General features: G+C 38.1%; 1 protein-coding gene across 1 annotated transcript in view; it reads left to right on the top strand.

The window, feature by feature from the left end:
- Positions 1-21,156, top strand: part of triob (trio Rho guanine nucleotide exchange factor b) — a 123,057-nt gene that overhangs the window by 87,851 nt on the left and 14,050 nt on the right. Inside the window, 18 exon segments of the mRNA XM_056761646.1 lie at positions 62-128; positions 728-837; positions 1,109-1,178; positions 1,786-1,875; positions 2,206-2,298; positions 2,457-2,568; positions 2,645-2,835; positions 2,924-3,025; positions 3,307-3,446; positions 3,626-3,725; positions 7,643-7,886; positions 15,239-15,522; positions 17,324-17,494; positions 18,505-18,594; positions 18,666-18,814; positions 20,247-20,313; positions 20,652-20,755; positions 20,835-20,904. Coding sequence (XP_056617624.1) covers positions 62-128; positions 728-837; positions 1,109-1,178; positions 1,786-1,875; positions 2,206-2,298; positions 2,457-2,568; positions 2,645-2,835; positions 2,924-3,025; positions 3,307-3,446; positions 3,626-3,725; positions 7,643-7,886; positions 15,239-15,522; positions 17,324-17,494; positions 18,505-18,594; positions 18,666-18,814; positions 20,247-20,313; positions 20,652-20,755; positions 20,835-20,904 — 2,254 coding nt within the window.

Raw genomic sequence — 21,156 nt, 5'->3', positions numbered from 1 at the left:
CTCCCAAAGCTTTCATACTAATGTTGACACTACGGCTCTGGTGTATTTCTGTCTCTATCAGGTTTATAATGGCAGAGCTCATTCAGACTGAGAAGACATATGTGAGAGACCTGCGCGAGTGTATGGAAGTAAGTGTTGTTGTTGTCACGGTCTGCACAGTACGGACGGACGTTTCCGAGGGTGTGGTGCACTAGTGTCCACTTCGGATGGATGACAAAAGCCCTAGGCTATAAATGAACTCACATCAGCGCAGAGAGCTAACAATTCAGTTTATCCTGGAATAGCTGCTGTTTGATCTTATGAAAAGATTGAGGGTTATTAAAACACTGGCTACGATTTTACGCACCATTTTTGATTAAGGCCCTTATTATGGTAAAGCCTTTATTTCAGAAATGGTTTAAGTGCTCCTTGTCTATTGGAATATATAAACAATCTGGAATGAACATGTTATTATGTATAATTGGTTCATGGACGAATTTCTATGAATGCTTTTCAGATAGGCTCTACCTATTATTATAAGTGTTTATCATGTACTGGTCCTCAATTTGGTGAAGCTTGATGCTAATAACAGCAAGGCCATGTTTTTAATTCCAGGGAATATTATATATAAAACTGTATTAAAATGTGCCGTATTGCACTTTTAGATGTTTTTTTATATAAATGTGTTGTGAAGGCTTTAGCACGAATCTATTTATTAGCAAGAGTTCTAAACTTGTGTTCATTTCAGACATACCTGTGGGAGATGACCAGTGGTGTGGAGGAGATTCCCTCAGGGATCGTCAACAAAGAGCACATCATCTTTGGCAACATGCAAGACTTATACGAGTTCCACCAAAAGTAAGTGGTCGCTAACTATGTGCACATGGGGGCGTATTACAGAAAGATCGTAACTTGGAAATCTTATCTTAACTGTTTGGTAACCATGGTAATTTTTTAGTTAGGACCTTATTTAGAACAAAGCTATTATATCACAGCATTTCCCAAGTGCATTATCTTATCTTAACTACGAATAGGTAGAGATTGGTTACATTTTCTGACCTGTGATCACGAATTGGAACAAAATTACTTTTCTCATTATCTGCATGTCGCCTCTCTTTCCATTCCTCAGCATTTTCCTCAAAGAGTTGGAGAAATATGAGCAACTCCCAGAAGATGTGGGTCACTGTTTCATCACATGGGTGAGTTTCGCTGGGCAAACATTAAAGTGATTTTAAACCAGATCATATCTGTAACTATTTAAACGCATATAATGCATTTGTAAATAAATCAAAAACAACATCAGAGTGTCCTACTTTCTTATGCTCTGAATTCAAGCCCAGCATAGAGTTAAACAAACCTCCGTTACTAAAACCAAACCGTCACATCTTTGAAATTAGTGCAGTGCATCTTCCTTGAAGTTATTAGTAAGAAATAATGAGACAGGACATACATGTGGATGAAAGAGTGAGACTGTAAAAGGACACATTGCACTGCAGCACTTTCCATTGTTTTTCAATGTAAACATATGCTTATTTTCACCAGCAAGTTCTCTCTCTCTGTTTATATGGCGGGTCGCAACCAACTTGTGCATTCCGCCACCTATTGTAACACCTGTAAATTGCTCAAAGAGACACTGCCAAACGTGCGTGTTTTACTTAGTTTCATAAGTCTGATACGGTGGATACTGGTGGAATATCGCAAGGCTCCAGCCAATCCGATTCGAGGAGTAGAAAGAACTGTTTTCAATATTAAATAATGTTATTATAATAATAATTTAAATAAGTTTGCATGTATGTTTTTCTTCAGGCGGATAAGTTCCAGATGTATGTGAATTACTGTAAGAACAAGCCTGACTCCACTCAGCTCATCCTGGAGCACGCCGGCAACTATTTTGATGTGAGTAATAAGCAAACTAATACTGACAATCTTTTACATACGAGTTCACAATTAAAGACAAGATTCTTTTTTAAATATCCCACTTATCTCTCCAGAGAGTTCACTGACATATATAGACAGTGATTATGTAACGGTTGTGGGTGTGTATTTTAGAAAGAGGTTGTGGGTGTGTATTTAACTATACTGTTGTGTGCTGAAATTGATTCGTTATCCCTTGCATCATTGAGTCCTTGCACCGAGACATACGTAATGCAGAAAAGAGATGTCGTTTATGTTTTTCATGGTGAGGTTTTCCGATTTTGAAAATCATGTGTGTTTCTACGTGTCCAGGAAATCCAACAAAGGCACCGACTGGCCAACTCCATCTCGTCTTATCTTATTAAACCAGTTCAGAGGATCACCAAATACCAGCTACTGTTGAAGGTATGTCTTCTGCCATACATTATACTCGGCACTGACATTAATCAAACCAGAAATCATCCAAGTCAGACGAATTATAGTTTCAGCACTAATATCTTCAGCACATGTACATGTTGTCATTATTAAGCGTGTTGTTTTCGTGTCATGTTTTTTGTTTGTAGGAACTGTTGACGTGTTGTGAGGAGGGTAAAGGAGAGATAAAAGATGGCCTGGAGGTTATGCTCAGTGTGCCTAAGAGAGCCAATGATGCCATGCACCTCAGTATGCTGGACGGTGAGGAACATACGCAAAGCCAAGCCTTCATTTAAAACTAAGGTTGTTTGTATCTCACGCTCTGATTTCTTGTCAGGTTTCGATGAGAACATCGAGTCTCAGGGTGAGTTGATCCTGCAGGAGTCCTTCCATGTTTGGGATCCCAAGACTTTGATCCGTAAGGGCAGAGAGCGGCATCTCTTCCTGTTTGAGATGTCCCTGATCTTCAGCAAGGATGTCAAAGACTCCAATGGCAGGAGCAAGTACCTCTATAAGAGCAAGCTCATGGTACAGTTGTTTACAAAACAAAAGTCTGTGTGATTTCGAGGATAGACACAAGACAATGTTTATTTGATGGTTTCGCTGTCATGTTTAGACCTTAGATCTGGGAGTGACTGAACATGTGGAAGGGGATCCATGTAAATTTGCACTCTGGGTTGGACGGACACCTGCCTCAGACAACAAAATCGTTTTAAAGGTAACATTGTCATTTTCTGAGTTGAAAAGTCATTTAACAATTTTGCTTGCATTTGCTATTGATATGAAGTCATGCGATCAATCTGAAGTCATAAGTAAAATAGGTTGAAGTGTGATTTCATGTTACATTGATCCCACTGATCACTATATGATTTACATTTTGTGAATGGAAAAATGAATTCTTAAAATGTATTTTTGCAATTACAAAGCTGTTCGCATCTGTACATCGAATCTGTTGCATACGATAGATGGTAATTGATCTTATGTGTGTGTTCAATGCAGGCTTCCTGTATTGAAAACAAACAGGAGTGGATCAAACATGTTCGTGAAGTCATTCAGGAACGTACCATCCATTTACGGGGGGCGCTCAAGGAGCCAATACACATTCCCAAAGCTTCTGCAGCCAAACACAAGGGCAAACGGTTCGTTAACCAATCATATAAACAAAACATCTGATCAGCTCATATGAATTCAACTAGTGGACTTGTGAAAAAAAATCAAACTTTTGGAGATGTTGACCCCGATAGACCCAAATGAACTAAAATCATAATGTGATGCCTAGCTGGTTATTGCATTTTTTTACTGATATATATGATTGCAGGGATGGAGAGGATTTAGACAGCCAGGGTGATGCAAGCAGTCAGCCAGACACCATCTCCATCGCCTCCCGTACCTCTCAGAACACATTGGATAGCGACAAGGTGAGTGTGAAGATCAGACCACTTTAGAGCAAAGGTGCAAAGAACAGATACAGCTTGCATTTGGCTGGCAAAGAGAGGATTATTTGAATTCCTGTGTTTTAAAGTTTAAACCTAACCCTAATAGTAGACTTTTAGCAGTCCGTTTAAAATTGTTTGGGAAAGTATAATGCTAATATGGTTCTATTGGTGTAAGCTGGGATGACCATCGTTCATTTCCATGAAAGATTGTATTTGTTGACTCTGGTCTGGTAAGCGGACCAGAAAAGTTAGTCTGGTAAACCAGATGGGTCTTTCTTGGTTGTTTAGAAAGTGGAGAAGCTTAAAGCATTTAAAACACAACATTATATGCTGGTGACCAGCAGTGCTGGTATTTTTAACATGGTAACGTAACATGGCTCGCTAAAAACTATGATCGCATTTTCAAGGTTTCCTGAACAGATTTGTAAAAACATTTTAAAATGTGAGTCTTAGTCCCACAAAACAATATAAATGTTTTTTTTGTGAACATCTTTGCATCAATGCAACAATAACATGACAAAACTACATTCTTTGGTTACAGTGTTACCTTTTTTCTATCATGACCACCAGGGGCGCTGTGACCAAACAGGTTTCCTTGAAAAGTTTATGGCCATTGTGTGTTTTGCCCCCATATTTTCTCATTTACATTTTTTATAAGGCCTTAGTACTTTTTGTGTTTTATTTAGGTCAGACACAAAGCTAAATGATACATATACGGTGTTCTTTAGACATAAAATGCGACTAGAGATATGTACACGCTTGCCGACAGAAAGCATGTGCTTCATTCATCTCTCTCAAGGCTCTCTGACTTTATGCATAGGTGCTGCTAGTCTCGAGGTAGCCAGACCCTAATACTGATGGTCTGGGAACTTTTCCCACTTTTATTGGCAAATACCCACAGACATATGACTGAAAGGTAAAGCAACCAATCTCGTTTCGTTTTGTGTTGCGTCATGTTTAGAATCAAGGAAATGTCCCCTTAGTAACAGACTGTTGTACATTCCGGAACGTGTCAAAAGATAACAGCAACAACAATGATTATAAGTTTGTGCCGTATCTTCGCATACTTTTTAAAATTTAGCGTTTAATTGATCGTGATGAATTCTTATTGCAACCGATGTAAACACATATTCTTACTACTTCGATCAAAAGTGGACCATTAAAGAACGCGACAGGCACATCTCCTTGAAATCCTGTAGAATTCAACTAATCATTTGAAGACTTTGAACTTGCTGTAGTGGTTCAGAAGAGTGTGCCTTATGCATCAGACGTTCAGCCATTGGTCTGTGGAGACTAAGCCGCACCTCGCTGGTTTGTGTCCAACAGTCCAACACCTATAATAAAACTTATTAATTATGAATCACAACTTAAAGTACCGATCATTTCAGGGCAAGAATTGAGTTTTCTCAGACACTGCAAAAAATTAATATATTATTGAGCATTTTTCTCTTGTTTTTACGGAACAAATATCTGAAATTATTTTATTATTATTGTCCCATTTCAATTCAAATGTTAAACGCTTACTACTCTCCTTTCAAGCTCTAATCTATATTTAATTACTACTTTAAAATCCATCTAAAAATTCTTAAATCAAGGTGTATTTACTTGACAAGGAAAGTGACCTTAGATATTTTGTAGTTTTATCAAAGAAAATAAAAGAGTTAAGAAAGTTTATGTTTAAAACAAGCAAAATATACCAATGGGGTAAGAGAATAAACTTGAACTACTACCTAAGGTCAAGTATTATCTGAGAACATTTTATGAACAATCTTGGTGTGTCTTGTTTGAAGTTTTTACTAGAAAACACGACAAAATGCTTAATAAGTAAGAGGCCACATGTCATACTTCAGTTCAGGGCCCTTTTGATTGGCATTGGCAATTTTTTTTTACTGTTCAAATAATTCTGATACTGTGTAAATGGCCTAGTTTGGTACTACTGTAATAAAATAGTAGTGGCAGGGTTTAGGCGAGGTGCAAGGATAGAGGACCCAAACGCAGATAGCGGGTGACTTTTAATTATAAAACAAAACAAAAACCCACGAGGGAGTTAAATAACAAACAAGGGTATAACATGACAGGTAACGGGAACACAGACTTACTTAACCTAACAAGACTGAAGATAACAGATGACATAACTACAAATCCTTTACTACACTGACAAGACAGGACCTCACCACAAGCAATGAGTGACAATGAACCAGCACAGGACAGAAAACACAAGGGCATTTTAAGAGATCAAAATCAAGAGAGGACAGGTGCGGGGCATAAACTAATAATGAGCACACAGGCAGGAACAATGACAAGACCGGAGAGAGAGTATGGCGAACCTTAAGTCCCAAAATATTCTCTCTCCACATAAAACATGGGGTTCTGTCATGATCCCGCCACTAGGCCAAGAGAAACATGACATGATGCGGCAGAATCATGACAAGTAGCCGTTGTAAACAATAGTTCAATTACAAATGTAATTTGCTGTATGAATATATGCTTGTGTATGAAACATTTTCGGTAACACTTCAGTATACATACTCTACATCCCTTAACCCACCCAATACCTTAACCTAACAACTACCTTACCAACTATTAATAAGCAACAAATTAAGAGTTTTTTTGGGGAAAAGTCATAGTTAATGGTTTGTTAACTTTTCGAGAATTGCCCCCTATAGTGAAGAGTGATTTTTCCACATCTTCTTTACCCATTTCCTGATTAAGATTATTATAGAAAGGACAGAAACAATTCCAAACTTAAAAACATGGCTAATTTTGAATCAATGAAGAAACAATTTGTTATTTACTAGGACAGAAAAGTCCCCTCATTGTTATTTGTGATAAAAATAATAACACATAATTGATCATTATAATTATTTATGTGATAATGATTAATTACATAAACATTTTCAAGACCTCATTTAAAGATCTAAATTGTTATGTCACCCATAGTAGTCATGCTATTCCAGTAATAACGGATTCCCAGTGGACGTAATAAAGATTTCTCAAGGGGAAACTTGCTTTGGTGTCTTTGCTTGTTTTGGATTTAGCAGCACAGACGTTCATGCTCCCACTCTTCTCTCGCACGCCCGCACACATGTGCGTGTTTATGTCATCGTTATGTATTGTGGGCTCCCTCCAGCAACATTTACAATTACACAAATGAAAAACGCTTGGACACCATCTTGTTTCTTTATTTTTCTTTCTCATGCCGTTTTATGTAACACGCACATAAAGAAACTCTCACTGTCTCTTAATTCACTCTAAAATCCCCTTTCACAACGCCTCAGCGTTTGGAGCGCCTGAACGCTCAGTGCCCTCTCAGTTCAAGTTGAGGTGAAAAGGTGATACTGCAAAACAAGTCGAGGTCCCGCACATCTCATCTAATGAGCTTTAATGTGCCTTCTGCTCCTTTAAATCTTGGCACGTTGTGTCGGGTTCTGCCTCCTCTCCCTTTCGCCTGCCAGGCGCGTCACTTCATCAGACTGATTTCATCTCCGTGGCAATGCGAGGATGTGTCAGAGACCTTCAGCTGCTGCCACTTTACCTCACTGGAGACGCGAATGCTTTCTATGAGCTTATTGATGAGGTTGAGATTCGTAGAAAGAAGGTTTTTCTTTTAACGCTTCCATGGAGAGGGATACGATATTGGAGTTGTTTGCTTTTGATCCAGACCTTCTGTTTATTTTGTGACATATACGTTAGGACAAACTGGATCTGCTATAGAAATATGGCGTGTAAGGGTTCAGGGTCAGTGGCTCACCTCTTGAGCTCGCTGGCGATGCCACATTACCAGAGGGTGTGTTTGTACAGACCTTAGACTTGTATTATCTTATTTTCCTGTGTTTATTTTGATGTATTTAGATTTTTAACTCTTTAACTCATTTTGGTGTTTACGCTTTCCTCTGCAGTTGTCCGGCGGTTCTGAGTTGACCGTGGTCATCCATGACTTTATGGCCAGCAACGGATCAGAGTTGACTGTACGTAGAGGTCAGACGGTGGAGCTGGTGGAAAGACCCCAGGACAAGCCCGAATGGTGTTTGGTCCGCACCACCGACCGCTCTCCGGCACAGGAGGGCCTGGTGCCCAGCTCGGTGCTCTGCATCGCTCACTCCCGCAGCAGCATTGAGATGGAGGGCATTTTCAACCATAAAGGTAAGGGCCTATTTTCCATATTTTCCTGGATGAAGTTGGGTTGAGTTGAGCATTGAAGACCCCATAGTAAGCTTAATGTGGATCATTTTCTGTATTTCCTGTTAACACAAGCAGTTTAGGGAGGACGTATGATGTTTTTGGATTTGTAGAGCAATGTTCTCATACAGCATTTAATTGGACACTTGTCTGGTGGTGCAAAATTAGGTTTCAATATTTTCTGTTTAAGACTCATAGAGATGCCATAAAAGCAAATTGACACGGACTAAAAGCTGAGTTAAATGAATGGAGGGGTCAGGTTTAGGTTATCCCTTTAGATTTACACTTCACAGAGGCTGGGCATCTTGTACTTGGCAGTGTTTTGATTTTGTGAGATTTGTAGCGTTTGTCATGGGAAAAGTCTCTGTGTAAATGCTTGAACGATTTATTCAGACACGTAGACTAGTGATTAGTGAATCAATAGAATAGTAGCAATCGAATAGAATAGTATGCATTTTTTGACCAATATGCCTGACACCGTGTCTACACCGGACGCGGCAGAGTGCGACGCGACGAAAGATAATAAAACGCATAAGAACCCATTATAATTTTAAGTTTTCTCCAAACTGTATGCGGCACAAACGGTCATGTCCGGTATAGAAACAGTGTGAGCATTCAAGAAATTTGTTGCTGATTAAGTAATAGGACTGGAATAAAGCAAAACCCATAGTCTTATTCCAACATGATCACTGTTCTACAAGCAAGATTCTGATTGTTCCAGAATTCCATGGTCCAGAATTACAGGACCATGCCTATAAAAACAGTTGTGCAAACAAGAAAAATAAAAGACACAGTGAAGAACAAGAGCAACATAAAAAAGGCAAACATTACGACAAAAAGATGAGTACACAGAATAGGAAAGTGACATGATGGTGAAGATTTGTCATTGAATATATAAGAAGCAGTGAGTGTTGGACAATGTAACTAGACGAAATTTCAGATTATTAAAAGTTCAACTTCCAGACTGCTGAAACTTTAAATCTCAAAACAAAACCTATCATAACATGCACGTCTGGAATAATAGATCAAAGCTATATACAGGTGTGAGCGTCTACACTTGACTCACCCTGAACCCAAATCAATTTTAATTGGAGTCCAGCTTTGCTCATTTTTATCAGGCCTGAAGTGCGGCGATCATGCGGTTACCATGGTGACGGGCTGAGTCAGGTGTTGAGCAGGGTTGCCAGGCTGCAGGGATTTCCCTGATAGGACCGTATCAATGCAGACTGAACAAAGGACAGTTAATGATCTACTGGCCTCAGTCTTCTGTAATAAACATGGGGGTTGTCTCATGCACATAATAATTCATGTGTGCTGTTGCCGTGTGATGGTACACGACAAAATCAAAACAGATTTTTCGTACAAAAAGTGACATTTCTTTATCCAGCAGGACGTTAAATGATTATTCTCATTTTCATGTGAACATAGCCATAGTATGTCATTAGAAATAAAAATTATAATGTCATGCACAGATGATTTGTGAATATTAACAGCAGGAATATTTATTAGGAAGGAGTGTAAATGGTGTAATTGTATTTTGGGACAGTGTTATTGTTTGAGGGAGTGGTTTTATCTCTGCTATAGTACACTGGCTGTAATAGTTGAGTTTAATTCAGTTCAGTTTCAGTATTTGTCATTGAAGCAGAGCAGCATTACAGAAAATATTAAACAGTCACTAGAGACGAGAAAAAATATATTAATAAAGATAATAGAAAACATTAGAGACAATTATGAAATACAGCCGTGAAGAATATTCAAAGAGAAACCATTCCAAATGTTCATTTCTAGATGTACTGTTTCCATTCCAGTCCATTGTTTGTTGTATTTCAATAAAAATCAAACCTCAGGAGTGACATAAAGTCATCCAACAGCAATGTAAAAGACTTACAGCATGACAAAATGCATGAATATTTCTGTTGTATTGCTTTAAAGTGAATATGAACTTATTGTTTCCTTTGCAGTATTTGAGGTCTGGAAAATACAGAGCGTCTTTTCTGTTATTTTGACCTGTTTCTTCAGTTTTTCTCTGCAAATAAATGCAAATAGAAACAATATATTTCAATATATACATTTACATTTTAAATTTTGGAGAAGTATTTTTAGTAGAGACAAAAATGATAGATTTTACCTTACACATACCTGTTAATAATAAATTCAGAAAACCTGAAAAGAATTTTAAATTAATATATTATATTATATTTTAAATAGTTTTCGAATACTTATTACATATTGATGCAATTTTTACTTAGTTGGAGCAGTAATATATCGATACTAACTGTTAAAATAATTTAAAACGTAACCTCAACTTTATCCTAAAGTATGTAAATTATTGAGTCATTTATGATCAGAGACGGGGTGGGCCCAGCCTATGTTGGTGCCCTAGGCAAGATTTTAGATTGTGCTCCTACTATACAAAATAAATAAATAAAACATTAAAATTAACATTTTTTATAGCAAAAATTATATTTATATACATGATTAACATAAATCTAGAAAAGATTTTGAATAAAAATGTTTCTAATTTCTTGTAACGCTGAAAGTAAAATAAAACTTAATAATAATAATCCCTAAAATACTGTAGTTGAAAATTAAAGCTCTTAAAAAAAATTAAAGACATTTGTAAAGCTCTACACAAATGCTGAAGGGACACAAATAAAATCTTATTGTATTGTTTTGGATTTTCTAAAATAATTGGCATGGCCAAGTCACTGAGCCAGCAAACACTTTTTGCAGTTAACTTAGTTTAAAGCAGTCAAAAACAGCACGCAGTGTCAGTGTTACAAAACGGTTCTAAATAAGGAAGCTGCTCCGAGTGGGATTTGAACTTGAAACAGACAAAGAGTCCAGAACAAGAAGCAGTCGTATTAACCACAAAGCCACAGTCTAACGTAAGTTATGGGGGCATTTATTGAAGTTGCGGATTGAAGTTTACCTGCACCGACCACACTAGCTGCTCTCCGTTACACATGCATAAAAGATTATCAATCATAGTTTATCATAATCACAGCATGATGCAAGAAGCTGTTCACATGTTGCGTTTTTGGGCTCTCGTCTGGCGCCCCTCTGCCCTTATCAGAGATGTCTAATGTGGACTGAGTCACGGTTAGTCAGTTCTGTTGAATGAACATAGATTTGACAATGAAGAAAAGCATGTGGTTGAACTTAGGCGATCCCCAAGCGGAGATTTTTGAGGTCACCCACACAGGGATGACCGGGCAACATCTGAAGGAAGATGATGAGTGTGTACAGGGCGTGTGTTCAGTCTGGGAAATTCTGAGGCGTTACTGAAACCCACTTATTTTTATCCCTTGACTTTGTTAGAAAGGATTGCCTTAATGTCCTAGGAATTAGAAATGGCCACATACAGTATTTTAACATGGACTCTTTATTATGCTACAAGAAAAAAAAATGCTGAATTAAAATGTAATTTGGGAAAACATGACATCCATCTGTTTGTGTGTCTGTTCAATCTACGATTTACTTAAATTTGTGCTTGCTTGAATAAATACCAAAACTGAACGTCAAGGATAAGATGAGTAAAGTATGGGTATCCTTTCATAGCTTACAAACCATTCTTTTTCTATACCTGTCATTTACATGTATATTCCTGACATCATTAAATGTGGACATGAAACTTTGCTTTGGCAGAGGTCATGGGAAATGTCGAACAGCCGGTTCTCTTACGGCGAGGACAATCAGTATTTATAGAATGTGAAAAAGGAGCCGTCATAACTCAAGATGACCAGTGTATTCAACCTCTTCAAGGATATTTTGTTAACTGAAGGTATATTTTTAAGGCAGGCGTGTCCAGAGGAAGTACATTTTTTTTGCTGTGAGACTGGAGCTTATCCTCAGTAGAATGTTGATCAGTCCTGGAATGAGCGTTTGCAGACCCACATATATATGTATATGCATGTGTGTGTGTGTGGCTGGTAAACCATACGGTATAGGGACAAAATGTCCCCACAAAGATGGCAATATCCAATGTACATTTTTAGGTCCCCATGAGAAAACAAGCTTATAACTTTTTTGAAAATCTAAAAGAGCAGAAAGTTTTGTGTGATTGTTACGGGAAGAAAATATGATGTACAGTTTGTACAGTATAAAAACCATTGCGTCTATGGAATGTCCCCGTAAAACATGGAAGCCCAACGTGTGTATGTGTGTGTGTGTGTTGCGTGTGTGTGCGTTTGCGCAGGCAGGCAGAGGAAGCAGTCAGGCTGGCCACAGCCCAGCTACTGTGAGCAGCCAAACACACTTGAACAGGGAGATCTTTGTGGTGTGTTAGAAAGGCAGTCACTTGTGTAGGTGATACAGAGCCAGTTGTTTATGTGTGTGATATTCATGCTGTGACCTGATATTGGCCGTACCTGTCAGCCCTACGGTATGGTTTAAAGCTGTCATTTACCATCGACATGTGTGATTACCGTACTCCCAATGAAGCATCTCAGAAATGCTCCAACAGGTCAAAGCTTGACTGATGTTGTTTTTCTGAATAGTGTCATTCATCTGGCATTTTATAGCGGCACCGTCACAAACAGACTCTGTTCTTACTTTAGGTAATCTGTGATTATTTCCCTTTCTCATTACCATAATGCAACAAAAAATGTGTACAAAATGTGTTGTTTTTCTACATCATTGTGGTAGCTATTTGTTTTAGTGTCTTGATGTTGATGAAAAGATTGTAATCAACAGTAAAGTGTTTTACAGTTATAAAAGTCTTTAAATGAGCTTTGTTGGAAATTAGGAAAAATAAACAGAACATTCAGATACATTGTGGTGATAAGAAACAGGCGGTAAAATGTTCTTAATCGTCATTAAAATAACAACAGTTCAAAAAGAGGGCTTTTTGTTTATCTGCACATTGGGGTGACATGTGACCTCCTACTTTGTTGATTCAACTGAAAACACTTTAGTTCAAATTCTTAGTTCTTTAACGTTACATGGAAGCCATCATTCATATTTAAGCATGTTGGTCACACCTCAGCCGGTCTCCTTTTTTTCCTATCATCCGGCCGTCCCTTCCTCTCTCTCCCTCATTCCGAGCAGAAGTTGGTCACAGCTGTGCTCGAAACACCAAACCTCCCTATTTCTCTCCCTCCCTCCCTCTCTCTCTCTCTCTCTCTCTCTCTCATGGTCCATCACTCTCTCGGTGTCTCTTCTCAGTGTTATGCGGTGACATGCTTTGAGTGCGCAGGAGTAAGTTTGCTTTGCTCCTGATATCTCTTTTTTTGTCATGGCACATGGGATTCATTCGTTTGTATCAGTCAGTCGGCTCTGTCACATGGGTTCAGCTTCAGGACGCTCAGACAACTGCAAGTATTGGCTGCTGGATTTGGGTATGTGGACAACAGCACTGATAAATAAGACAGCACATGCATACGGTTTACTCAATGAGATGAGGAATTTGGATAGTTATTGTAGGTTTGGAAAGTTAAGCATGAGAGTCATAAATATTTAGAAATGTATGCCCTTATCTTATGTGCTCGTCATTATTTTATCATATGGATTGAATGTATCGATCAATAGAATACAATATTGTATGATTTATTAGCCATAGATTGCATAATGTCGTGATAATGTTGAAGCTTAGTCTTGGATGTTGGACTGTGTGTTCCTTTATTCCGTTATTTGTACATATTTGTTGCTTAGGTCTGTTAGTTTTATAGGTCTATATAAATAGTTCTCGCCGTTCATGTCACTTTAGTGAAATTTTGCACGGATGACATTTGGGTGATAACTTGGAGTGCATAAAAATATCCCTTTTTTATGTTATGGTTGATGTTCACACATTTTGGATCAGGGTTCTGTTAGTATATTGTCATTGAAATGGTTTCATGGTTCATCCAAACACAAAATCTGTCAAGCTGTCATAATGACTTTCTATCTAAATCTAAGATTTATTTTCAGAGTTCTTCAAAAAAGGTTCTGTTCATTTTTCAAGAAACCTTTATACTGCTTGTATACCAGCTGTTGAAAGCAATTGTGTAGTTTAGAAAGTTCTGTCCGGTTCACATGAGGAGACAGTAGGACTAGTACACAGTGTACACAAAAGGCGACACATGGCCCAGTTCTGTGACACTGAAGACTCGGTTTGTTCAGATCAGAACTTAATGATGGATAATGGGGCAAAATGAATGACTTTCTCGCAAAGCTGCATTTTTATCACACACATCACATTCACTGCAGATGTAGGCAGCACACAAAACTCATACAGTACTTACAAGTAATCTTTAACATTAATAAAGTTAGAACCTTGTCACAGGATATGTTTGTATTTAATTTAGGATTTAAATCCGTCTTGGGCGTTTGAAAGGATACCATAAATAAATGTTAAGCTCTCATATTAAACGCTTTCGCATCATTCAAAATCATTAATTTACTCCGTAATCCTCTCCAGACTGCAGGGGGCAGCGTGACTCAAGGGATACAGATATGACAGCTGTCAAGGGCCTTCTGTGAATATTATTTGTAGCTCTTGGGCTCTGAACATGAGGACTGTTTGTGCGTACGCGCGCGTGTGTGTGTCAAGATAGAATCTGGCAGAATATTTTTTTTTACTTTTTAAAGCCGTGGTGTCCGATTTTCGAAATGCGCTTGTTTAGACAAGGTCGGGCCAAGTACCTAAACAACTTTGTAGCCAATCAGCAGTTAGGTGCACAGGATGGACATTAGTCGAGCTGAGCGCTGACGAAAGTGATAAAATGGGGGTTGGGGTGTGTCTTTTTTGGTGATTTGAACATCAACAACAGATGAGAAATCGGACATCCCGCCATAAACTTTGATGTGTAATCTGATGAACACCTGTCAGATTTGTTCTTTCAGAACATAATTTAAAGAATGAAGATATAAAAAAATATATATATCATTAAAGATTCCTAAAGATCATAAAGATATGATATGTTCCATAACATGAGATTTGTCTTCCCCGTCCTTCCTACACTTAAGATAGAAGTAGATAGAAGAACAATCTGCATCACTTTAGAGGGTCAAGTTGCTGTCGCACACTTAAATAAACCCAGAAATATGCCAAAGTAACTTTACCTTGACACCATTCCATTCCATTTTCTACCGCTTATCCGAACTACCTCGGGTCACGGGGACCTTGACACCAGTTGGGTAAAAATGTAACAGAAAGTGAAGTTATTCAGAGCGATGACTTTGTGCTGCGTGTGTGTGCTTAACGTACTACTTTGGATGACGAACTGTACTTTGTAATGTCAGTGCTCAAATAAGTGATTACATATAAAAATAAATTGAATTACTTTCAATGTGAATCAAACAAAATCTGTACATTTCTGTCTCTCTTTCTGCAGACACTCTATCAGTGTCGAGTAATGAAGGAGTTTTGTCAGGCAGTGCCACACTGCAGCCGGGTCACCTGCACAGCTCTCCTGGACCCAAGAGGCACGGAAACACCCTGCGCAAGTGGCTGACCAGCCCTGTCAGACGGCTAAGCAGCGGCAAAGCAGACGGCCATGTCAAAAAACTTGCACACAAGCACAAGAAAAGCCGAGACGTCCGTAAGAACACAGAGGCTGGCTCACAGAAAGACTCTGATGACAACGCCGCCACACCGCAGGATGAGACCTTTGAAGAGGTCAGTAAACAAAAGTCAATGCACAAACACTTTCAGACCGTAACAATTAAAAACAAACTATAGCTTATGCAGAAAAATTATGTCTTTTATATATTTTTAATATCTATTTTTTTTGGGGGGGTATTTATAGAAAATAAGATGTTTATGGTAAATAGTTACATTTAGTTAAACAGACAACTTTTCTTTGAATTTTTTTTTGCAATGGGAGGTGTTATAGAGTGGGCAGAGTGTGGGATTTAGCGAGCTTTGAAGCAAAATGTGTGGAGAACATTCACTTAACATCATACTCTCATTTTTGATGGAGGTGTCTTTTAGAGAGTCTTGCATCTGAACTCTTCGTTTATTTATATTTTTACTATATTTAAATTTTGTATAAAAATTCTTAACGATCGAAAATATATCAACAAATCAGTATTAAAATATATTGATCTTCATTTCCTGCAACAGTAAATTCTAACTACACATGTAAACTGTTATTCCCCCTATGCTCAGTCTTTCATCCAATAATTCTTACTTTAAAATTTTCCATATAATGTGTAAGACACACTTCCACAAACATAAGCCACAATATAATTGATAGCTGTATACGTCTACCTTGGTCAAAAAGTGGGGCTAATAATTCTGTAAAAAGTCTGTATCATACATCAAATCTAAATAAATTAAATTGAAATAATTGAAATTAAGTAATATATGATATAGAGTCAATAAATTAATAAAGAGCAAGATCCAATATTAAAATATAAAATAATTATGTGATTGTTTCAATAACTTAACTAAAACTCAAGTAACAGGTTTGTTCGGAAAGTGTATAGAGAATTTGTGTTTATTAAAGTCTAATTTTAGGGACAGTTCGCCCAAAAAGGAAAATTCTGTCATGAATTACTCACTGTCAAGTTGTTCTAAATCTGTATAAACTTCATTGTTTTGAGAAAAGATATTTGCTTGTAAACAAACAGTTCTTGGATCCCCTTGACTACCATAGTAGGAAAATGACAACGATATTAAAAAGTGCCCCAAAACTTGATTTTCTACATTCTTCAAAATATCTTCTTTTGGGTTCAACAGAACAAAAACATCCCACTGTGGTACTTAATGGGGTCCAACAACCCCTTTTTTGGTTTGGTTACAAGCATTCTTCCAAATATCTTTCTCTGTGTTCATCAGAACAAAGAAATTTATACAGATACAACTCGAGGGTAAGTATATGATGAAGTTTGTGAACCTAATTAAAATGAGGGTTTTTTTACCTGTATGTGAAGCCTCTGTCACTTCCGACAAATTCCTTGTGTGTCCAAGCACACTTGGCAATAAAGCTCTTTCTGATTCTGATTATCATTTTTGTTTCTTCACATTATTTAATGTCTTTCCACAGATAATTGCTATGCCATATAACCATAATATGCATTTAAGTTTTTTTTTATATTAAGTAGGGCAGTATGAAAAAAGGTTTCAAATAGAAACAATAGATTTTTGGGGGTTAAAACAGGTACTGGATGACTAAATATGTAAGTTATTTTATATTACACAGCACTCATATCCTACTAACTGCATCATTTGTCATGTTAATGTAGGCTGAGAGAAATGTAGCGTTCTGTCTGTTTTCAGTGCTGCGCATTATGATTTCTAACTGTGTATTATTTACATCTGGTGGTTTCCAGTACAGAGCAGTCATAAATACAGTGCCGGTTTCCGCTGGAACCTTTTAGGTAGAAAAAGGCCACAGGTGCTAAGCTACTTCATAACCTAACACTCTCTATCTCTGTCTTCTTGTTTCTCTGGTCTCGTTCTCCTGTCCTCGCAGAGGATGAGAAACGAAGGATTGAGCAGCGGGACTCTGTCAAAGTCTTCCTCCTCTGGGATGCAGAGCTGTGGTGAGGAGGAGGGAGAGGAAGGGCCAGATTCTGTTCCCCTGCCGCCCCCAATGGCCATCCAACAGCACAGTCTTCTGCACCAGGACTCACAGGAGGACAAGGTAAATGTCAGCCACAGATCTGCTTGAAGAGAGCGCCTGGTTTTTGCATGTTCATTAGTTGTGCAGGTTCAAATTGGTTCTGTATCTTATGAGTTATTCACATATGGATGTGTTTTGTTTATTATTTTGTTTTGGTGTTATATTCCTTTAAAGGAAGAGTCCTTTAGATGTTTCTAACTGCTGTTTGTTTTCTCTTTGTTTTGAATGTTCTCCAGCATTATGTTGATTTCTGTTCTGCCTCTGTTTTGTCTCAGTTTCCATACCTTTCCATGTAGTTTTTCCTCGTCTTTCCTTCTTGTCCAATTTTGTGCTTTTACCTCATTTTGACTTTTCCTTCTTTGTAAACGTCATTTGAATACTCCACATCCTGCCACACCAATTGTTTCGAGGCAAATACCTCATTCTGTTCATAAGCACTTTTAAATATATACACTTTTGACTGTTATAGCTTGAAGAAAAGCCCTTCTGTCCGTGACCTGTCGTGTGCCCCCTTACGGAGTATTCAGGAGTGCGTGCGATCACATGCACTGGTTGTCATGAGTGGCGCACTTACTCTTAAATAAACCCAAATCTTTCAAACCTACTTCCATTCCGCCCCATATTACTCCCTATCTATCAGAAATGGCCCCTGATTTGCTGACTAATCCAGACACCACCCACATTACCATATTTGGACTGGAATCTTTCCACCCGGCACTACAATGGTGAGCATCAGTGCAGATTTACATCATTGAAAGTGACTTTGCGGTTGATGCTTCAGCTCTGAAGCTAATGTTAAAACTGAATCAGTCACTCGGCTATGCAAGCGTAACCTCAAGGGACGTGTCCGGTGTGATAATGACCTAGTTTTCAGCCCACTTCGAAGGGAGTTCACGTGGCCAAACAATTGATTCTCTGATGAAAAAGAAAGATTAAGTTGGTCTTTGCAGGTTTATGTGGTCCTCCGCCCGGGCTCGCTGTTTTGTTTTTTGGTATGATTCCCATCAATGTTTGGTTTTTCGGATGTGTAGGCTCGTCTGTCCGGACGTCCCAGCAGCTCAGATACACCGAGTGCGGCTGAGCTGGTTAGTGCCATCGAAGAACTCGTGAAGAGTAAAATGGTAAGAGTTCAGAAGTGATTTTAGCTTTTTGACACTTATTTTGGTCTCTTAATTGACTTTGTCTCTCTCAGAATCTAGAGGACAGGCCCATTTCTCTCCCTGTCCAACAGGGCAACAGCAGTAGCCCCGCCTGCAACCCCTTAGAGAACTCCCTCCTGTCCTCCTCGTCTCCCATCGATGAGCTGGACGAACGCAAGACTGGCTTCCTCAAGAGACGACAGTGCGTCCCCACCTGACAGTCCATCAAACATTCATATAATAGCTCTGTTGCCAAACCTCCTGTGCTGCCCTTACAACACTTTATTTTCAAAATATTTATTCAGACAGAAACATCTAAATAGTTCAATGAAGGAATAGTATGCCTGTTTCCTTTACACGGCTAAGAACGTCCAAAAACATATCACATCCTGACAGGATTGGACACAAGTGCAGGCAGCGGTGAAGGGGTTAACAGAAGAGATTTATTTAACTAAGAACCTAAAATAAAGACACACCATGAAAACAATAATCACAAGGGATAGTAACACAAGCAAACAGGAACGTAGACTATTTAACACTAGACTAAACAACAATTGACAAAGCTACACTGGGATGACTTACACCAAGAAAATAAGATGCAACATCTTCAAGACCAGGAGCAATATGACACGACAGCATCGAAAGCTGAAACAAAACAAACGAGCACAGGACAGAAGACACAAGAGCGTAATATAGGGGAACTAACAAAGGGTAGTTAACAAGGGACAGGTTTGGGGGATGAAACACTAATGGAAGGCTATCAAGGGAACGGAGGGGCGGGGCCATAGACGAGACAGAGAGAACACATAATATGTTGTGACCGCCATGTTTCTCTCCACACAAAACCTAAGGTTCTGCCATGATCCTGCTACAAGACCTAGAAAGACATGACATGATAAGAATCATTACAACATCTATTTTTGTCTTAACAGTATGTAGAAAATCTATGAATAGAAATGTGATCTTTTATTAGATTATGAATTATAATAAAAGAATTAACAAAATAAAAAAAATAAAAGGTTGAGTTCCATTTCTAGATAAACATTCAAAATACATAGTTCAGCTTAGTACTGTATATCAATTTACTGTAGGTAATGCTATAGTATAGTGTACTATAATTTCTATAATATACTGTAGTATTCGCATCCAAAATATAGGTTTGTGTTTACATGACATGTGCCTGTGTACGCTGCATGTTCATTTTGTATTTATAAAAATATACACAGACATGCACATATTTAAGAAAAATATAAAAATGAATAAACGTTTATATATCGTTTAAATTAATGGTAAATATAAATAAATACATTTTTCTGAATTTATATACATGTATGTGTATGTTTTTGTGTTCAAAAATACAAAAGTAAAATGCACAGTACACAGACATGTATTATATATACATTATTCTGATTCTGAATCGATTGACAGCCCTAATTGAAAGCTTAGATGATTGTCAATATTCAGTATTTGTTATTCATGCATAAAACACTAAAGTGTGTATCAGAAGATACATTTATTTGAATGTATGTACATTTACATGTGTTTGCCTCCAATTCTGTGGCACAGTAGTTTTGGAACTTAGTAATATGTGCTTGAATTTGAGCGTGACTTGTGTTTCTCTCCGTTGTGTTTAGCTATGTTCTGCTGGAGCTGGTGGAAACAGAGAGAGATTATGTGAGAGACCTTGGTGCCGTTGTGGAGGTGGGCATATTTTCAGTTCTAATTCAACAAAAAGAAAACCTGCAGTAAAATCACTATGGTGACAGTAATGATGGATTTGTAAGCATTCAGGCCGACAGTGGCTGCCGTCAAAATTTATTTTGTGTTCATTCAGTAAGCATCTGTTTTTGGAGTTTGTGCTGAATTGATCTTTTGAAGAGTCTCTCTGAATGTCTTGTGTCAGCTGTACTGGCACGGCGCGCACAGGAAATGAGAGGTGTTTGGATTTGCCGCTTCCTTAAAACGAGGACTCTTTGAGATCACGTATTATGTTTGGCTGCTGCCGTGGTAACCGTGTCCATGTCTTCCGGCACCTGCAGGGATACATGAGCAGAATGAAGGAGGAGGGTGTTCCAGACGACATGAAGGGAAAAGACAAGATCGTCTTTGGAAACATTTACCAGATTTATGAATGGCATAAAGAGTATGTGGGAATAAAACACACAGCTCTACACCAGTTAGGTCATGTCCGCTCACTTATGTTGTGACTCTGAATTTTGCAGCTTTTTTCTTGCGGAACTGGAAAAGTGCTTGGAGGATCCTGATCGACTCGCACCGCTGTTTATCAGACAAGTATGAAATCATTTCACGTGTGGTTTCAACTAGAGTGATTTAAAAATAATAATAGCAAATAATCACATCAGTTTCCAAAAACTGAGCGTTTTAACTATCCCTTAATCTTCTATTAGCTGCATAAATACATACTGCAGTCTCACACCAGTGTTACTAATAAGTTTCCAACTTCTTAAAACCTGATAGAACGGATAGAACTCGTAATTAAAACTTGTAATCTCTGAATGTTCTAAGAGCTTTGACTCGTACCGT

The sequence above is a fragment of the Triplophysa dalaica genome, chromosome 12, assembly GCF_015846415.1.
Source record: "Triplophysa dalaica isolate WHDGS20190420 chromosome 12, ASM1584641v1, whole genome shotgun sequence".
Classification (NCBI taxonomy): Eukaryota; Metazoa; Chordata; class Actinopteri; order Cypriniformes; family Nemacheilidae; genus Triplophysa; species Triplophysa dalaica.
Note: the sequence above shows the minus strand (reverse complement) of the source record. Positions and strands in the feature narration are given on the sequence as shown.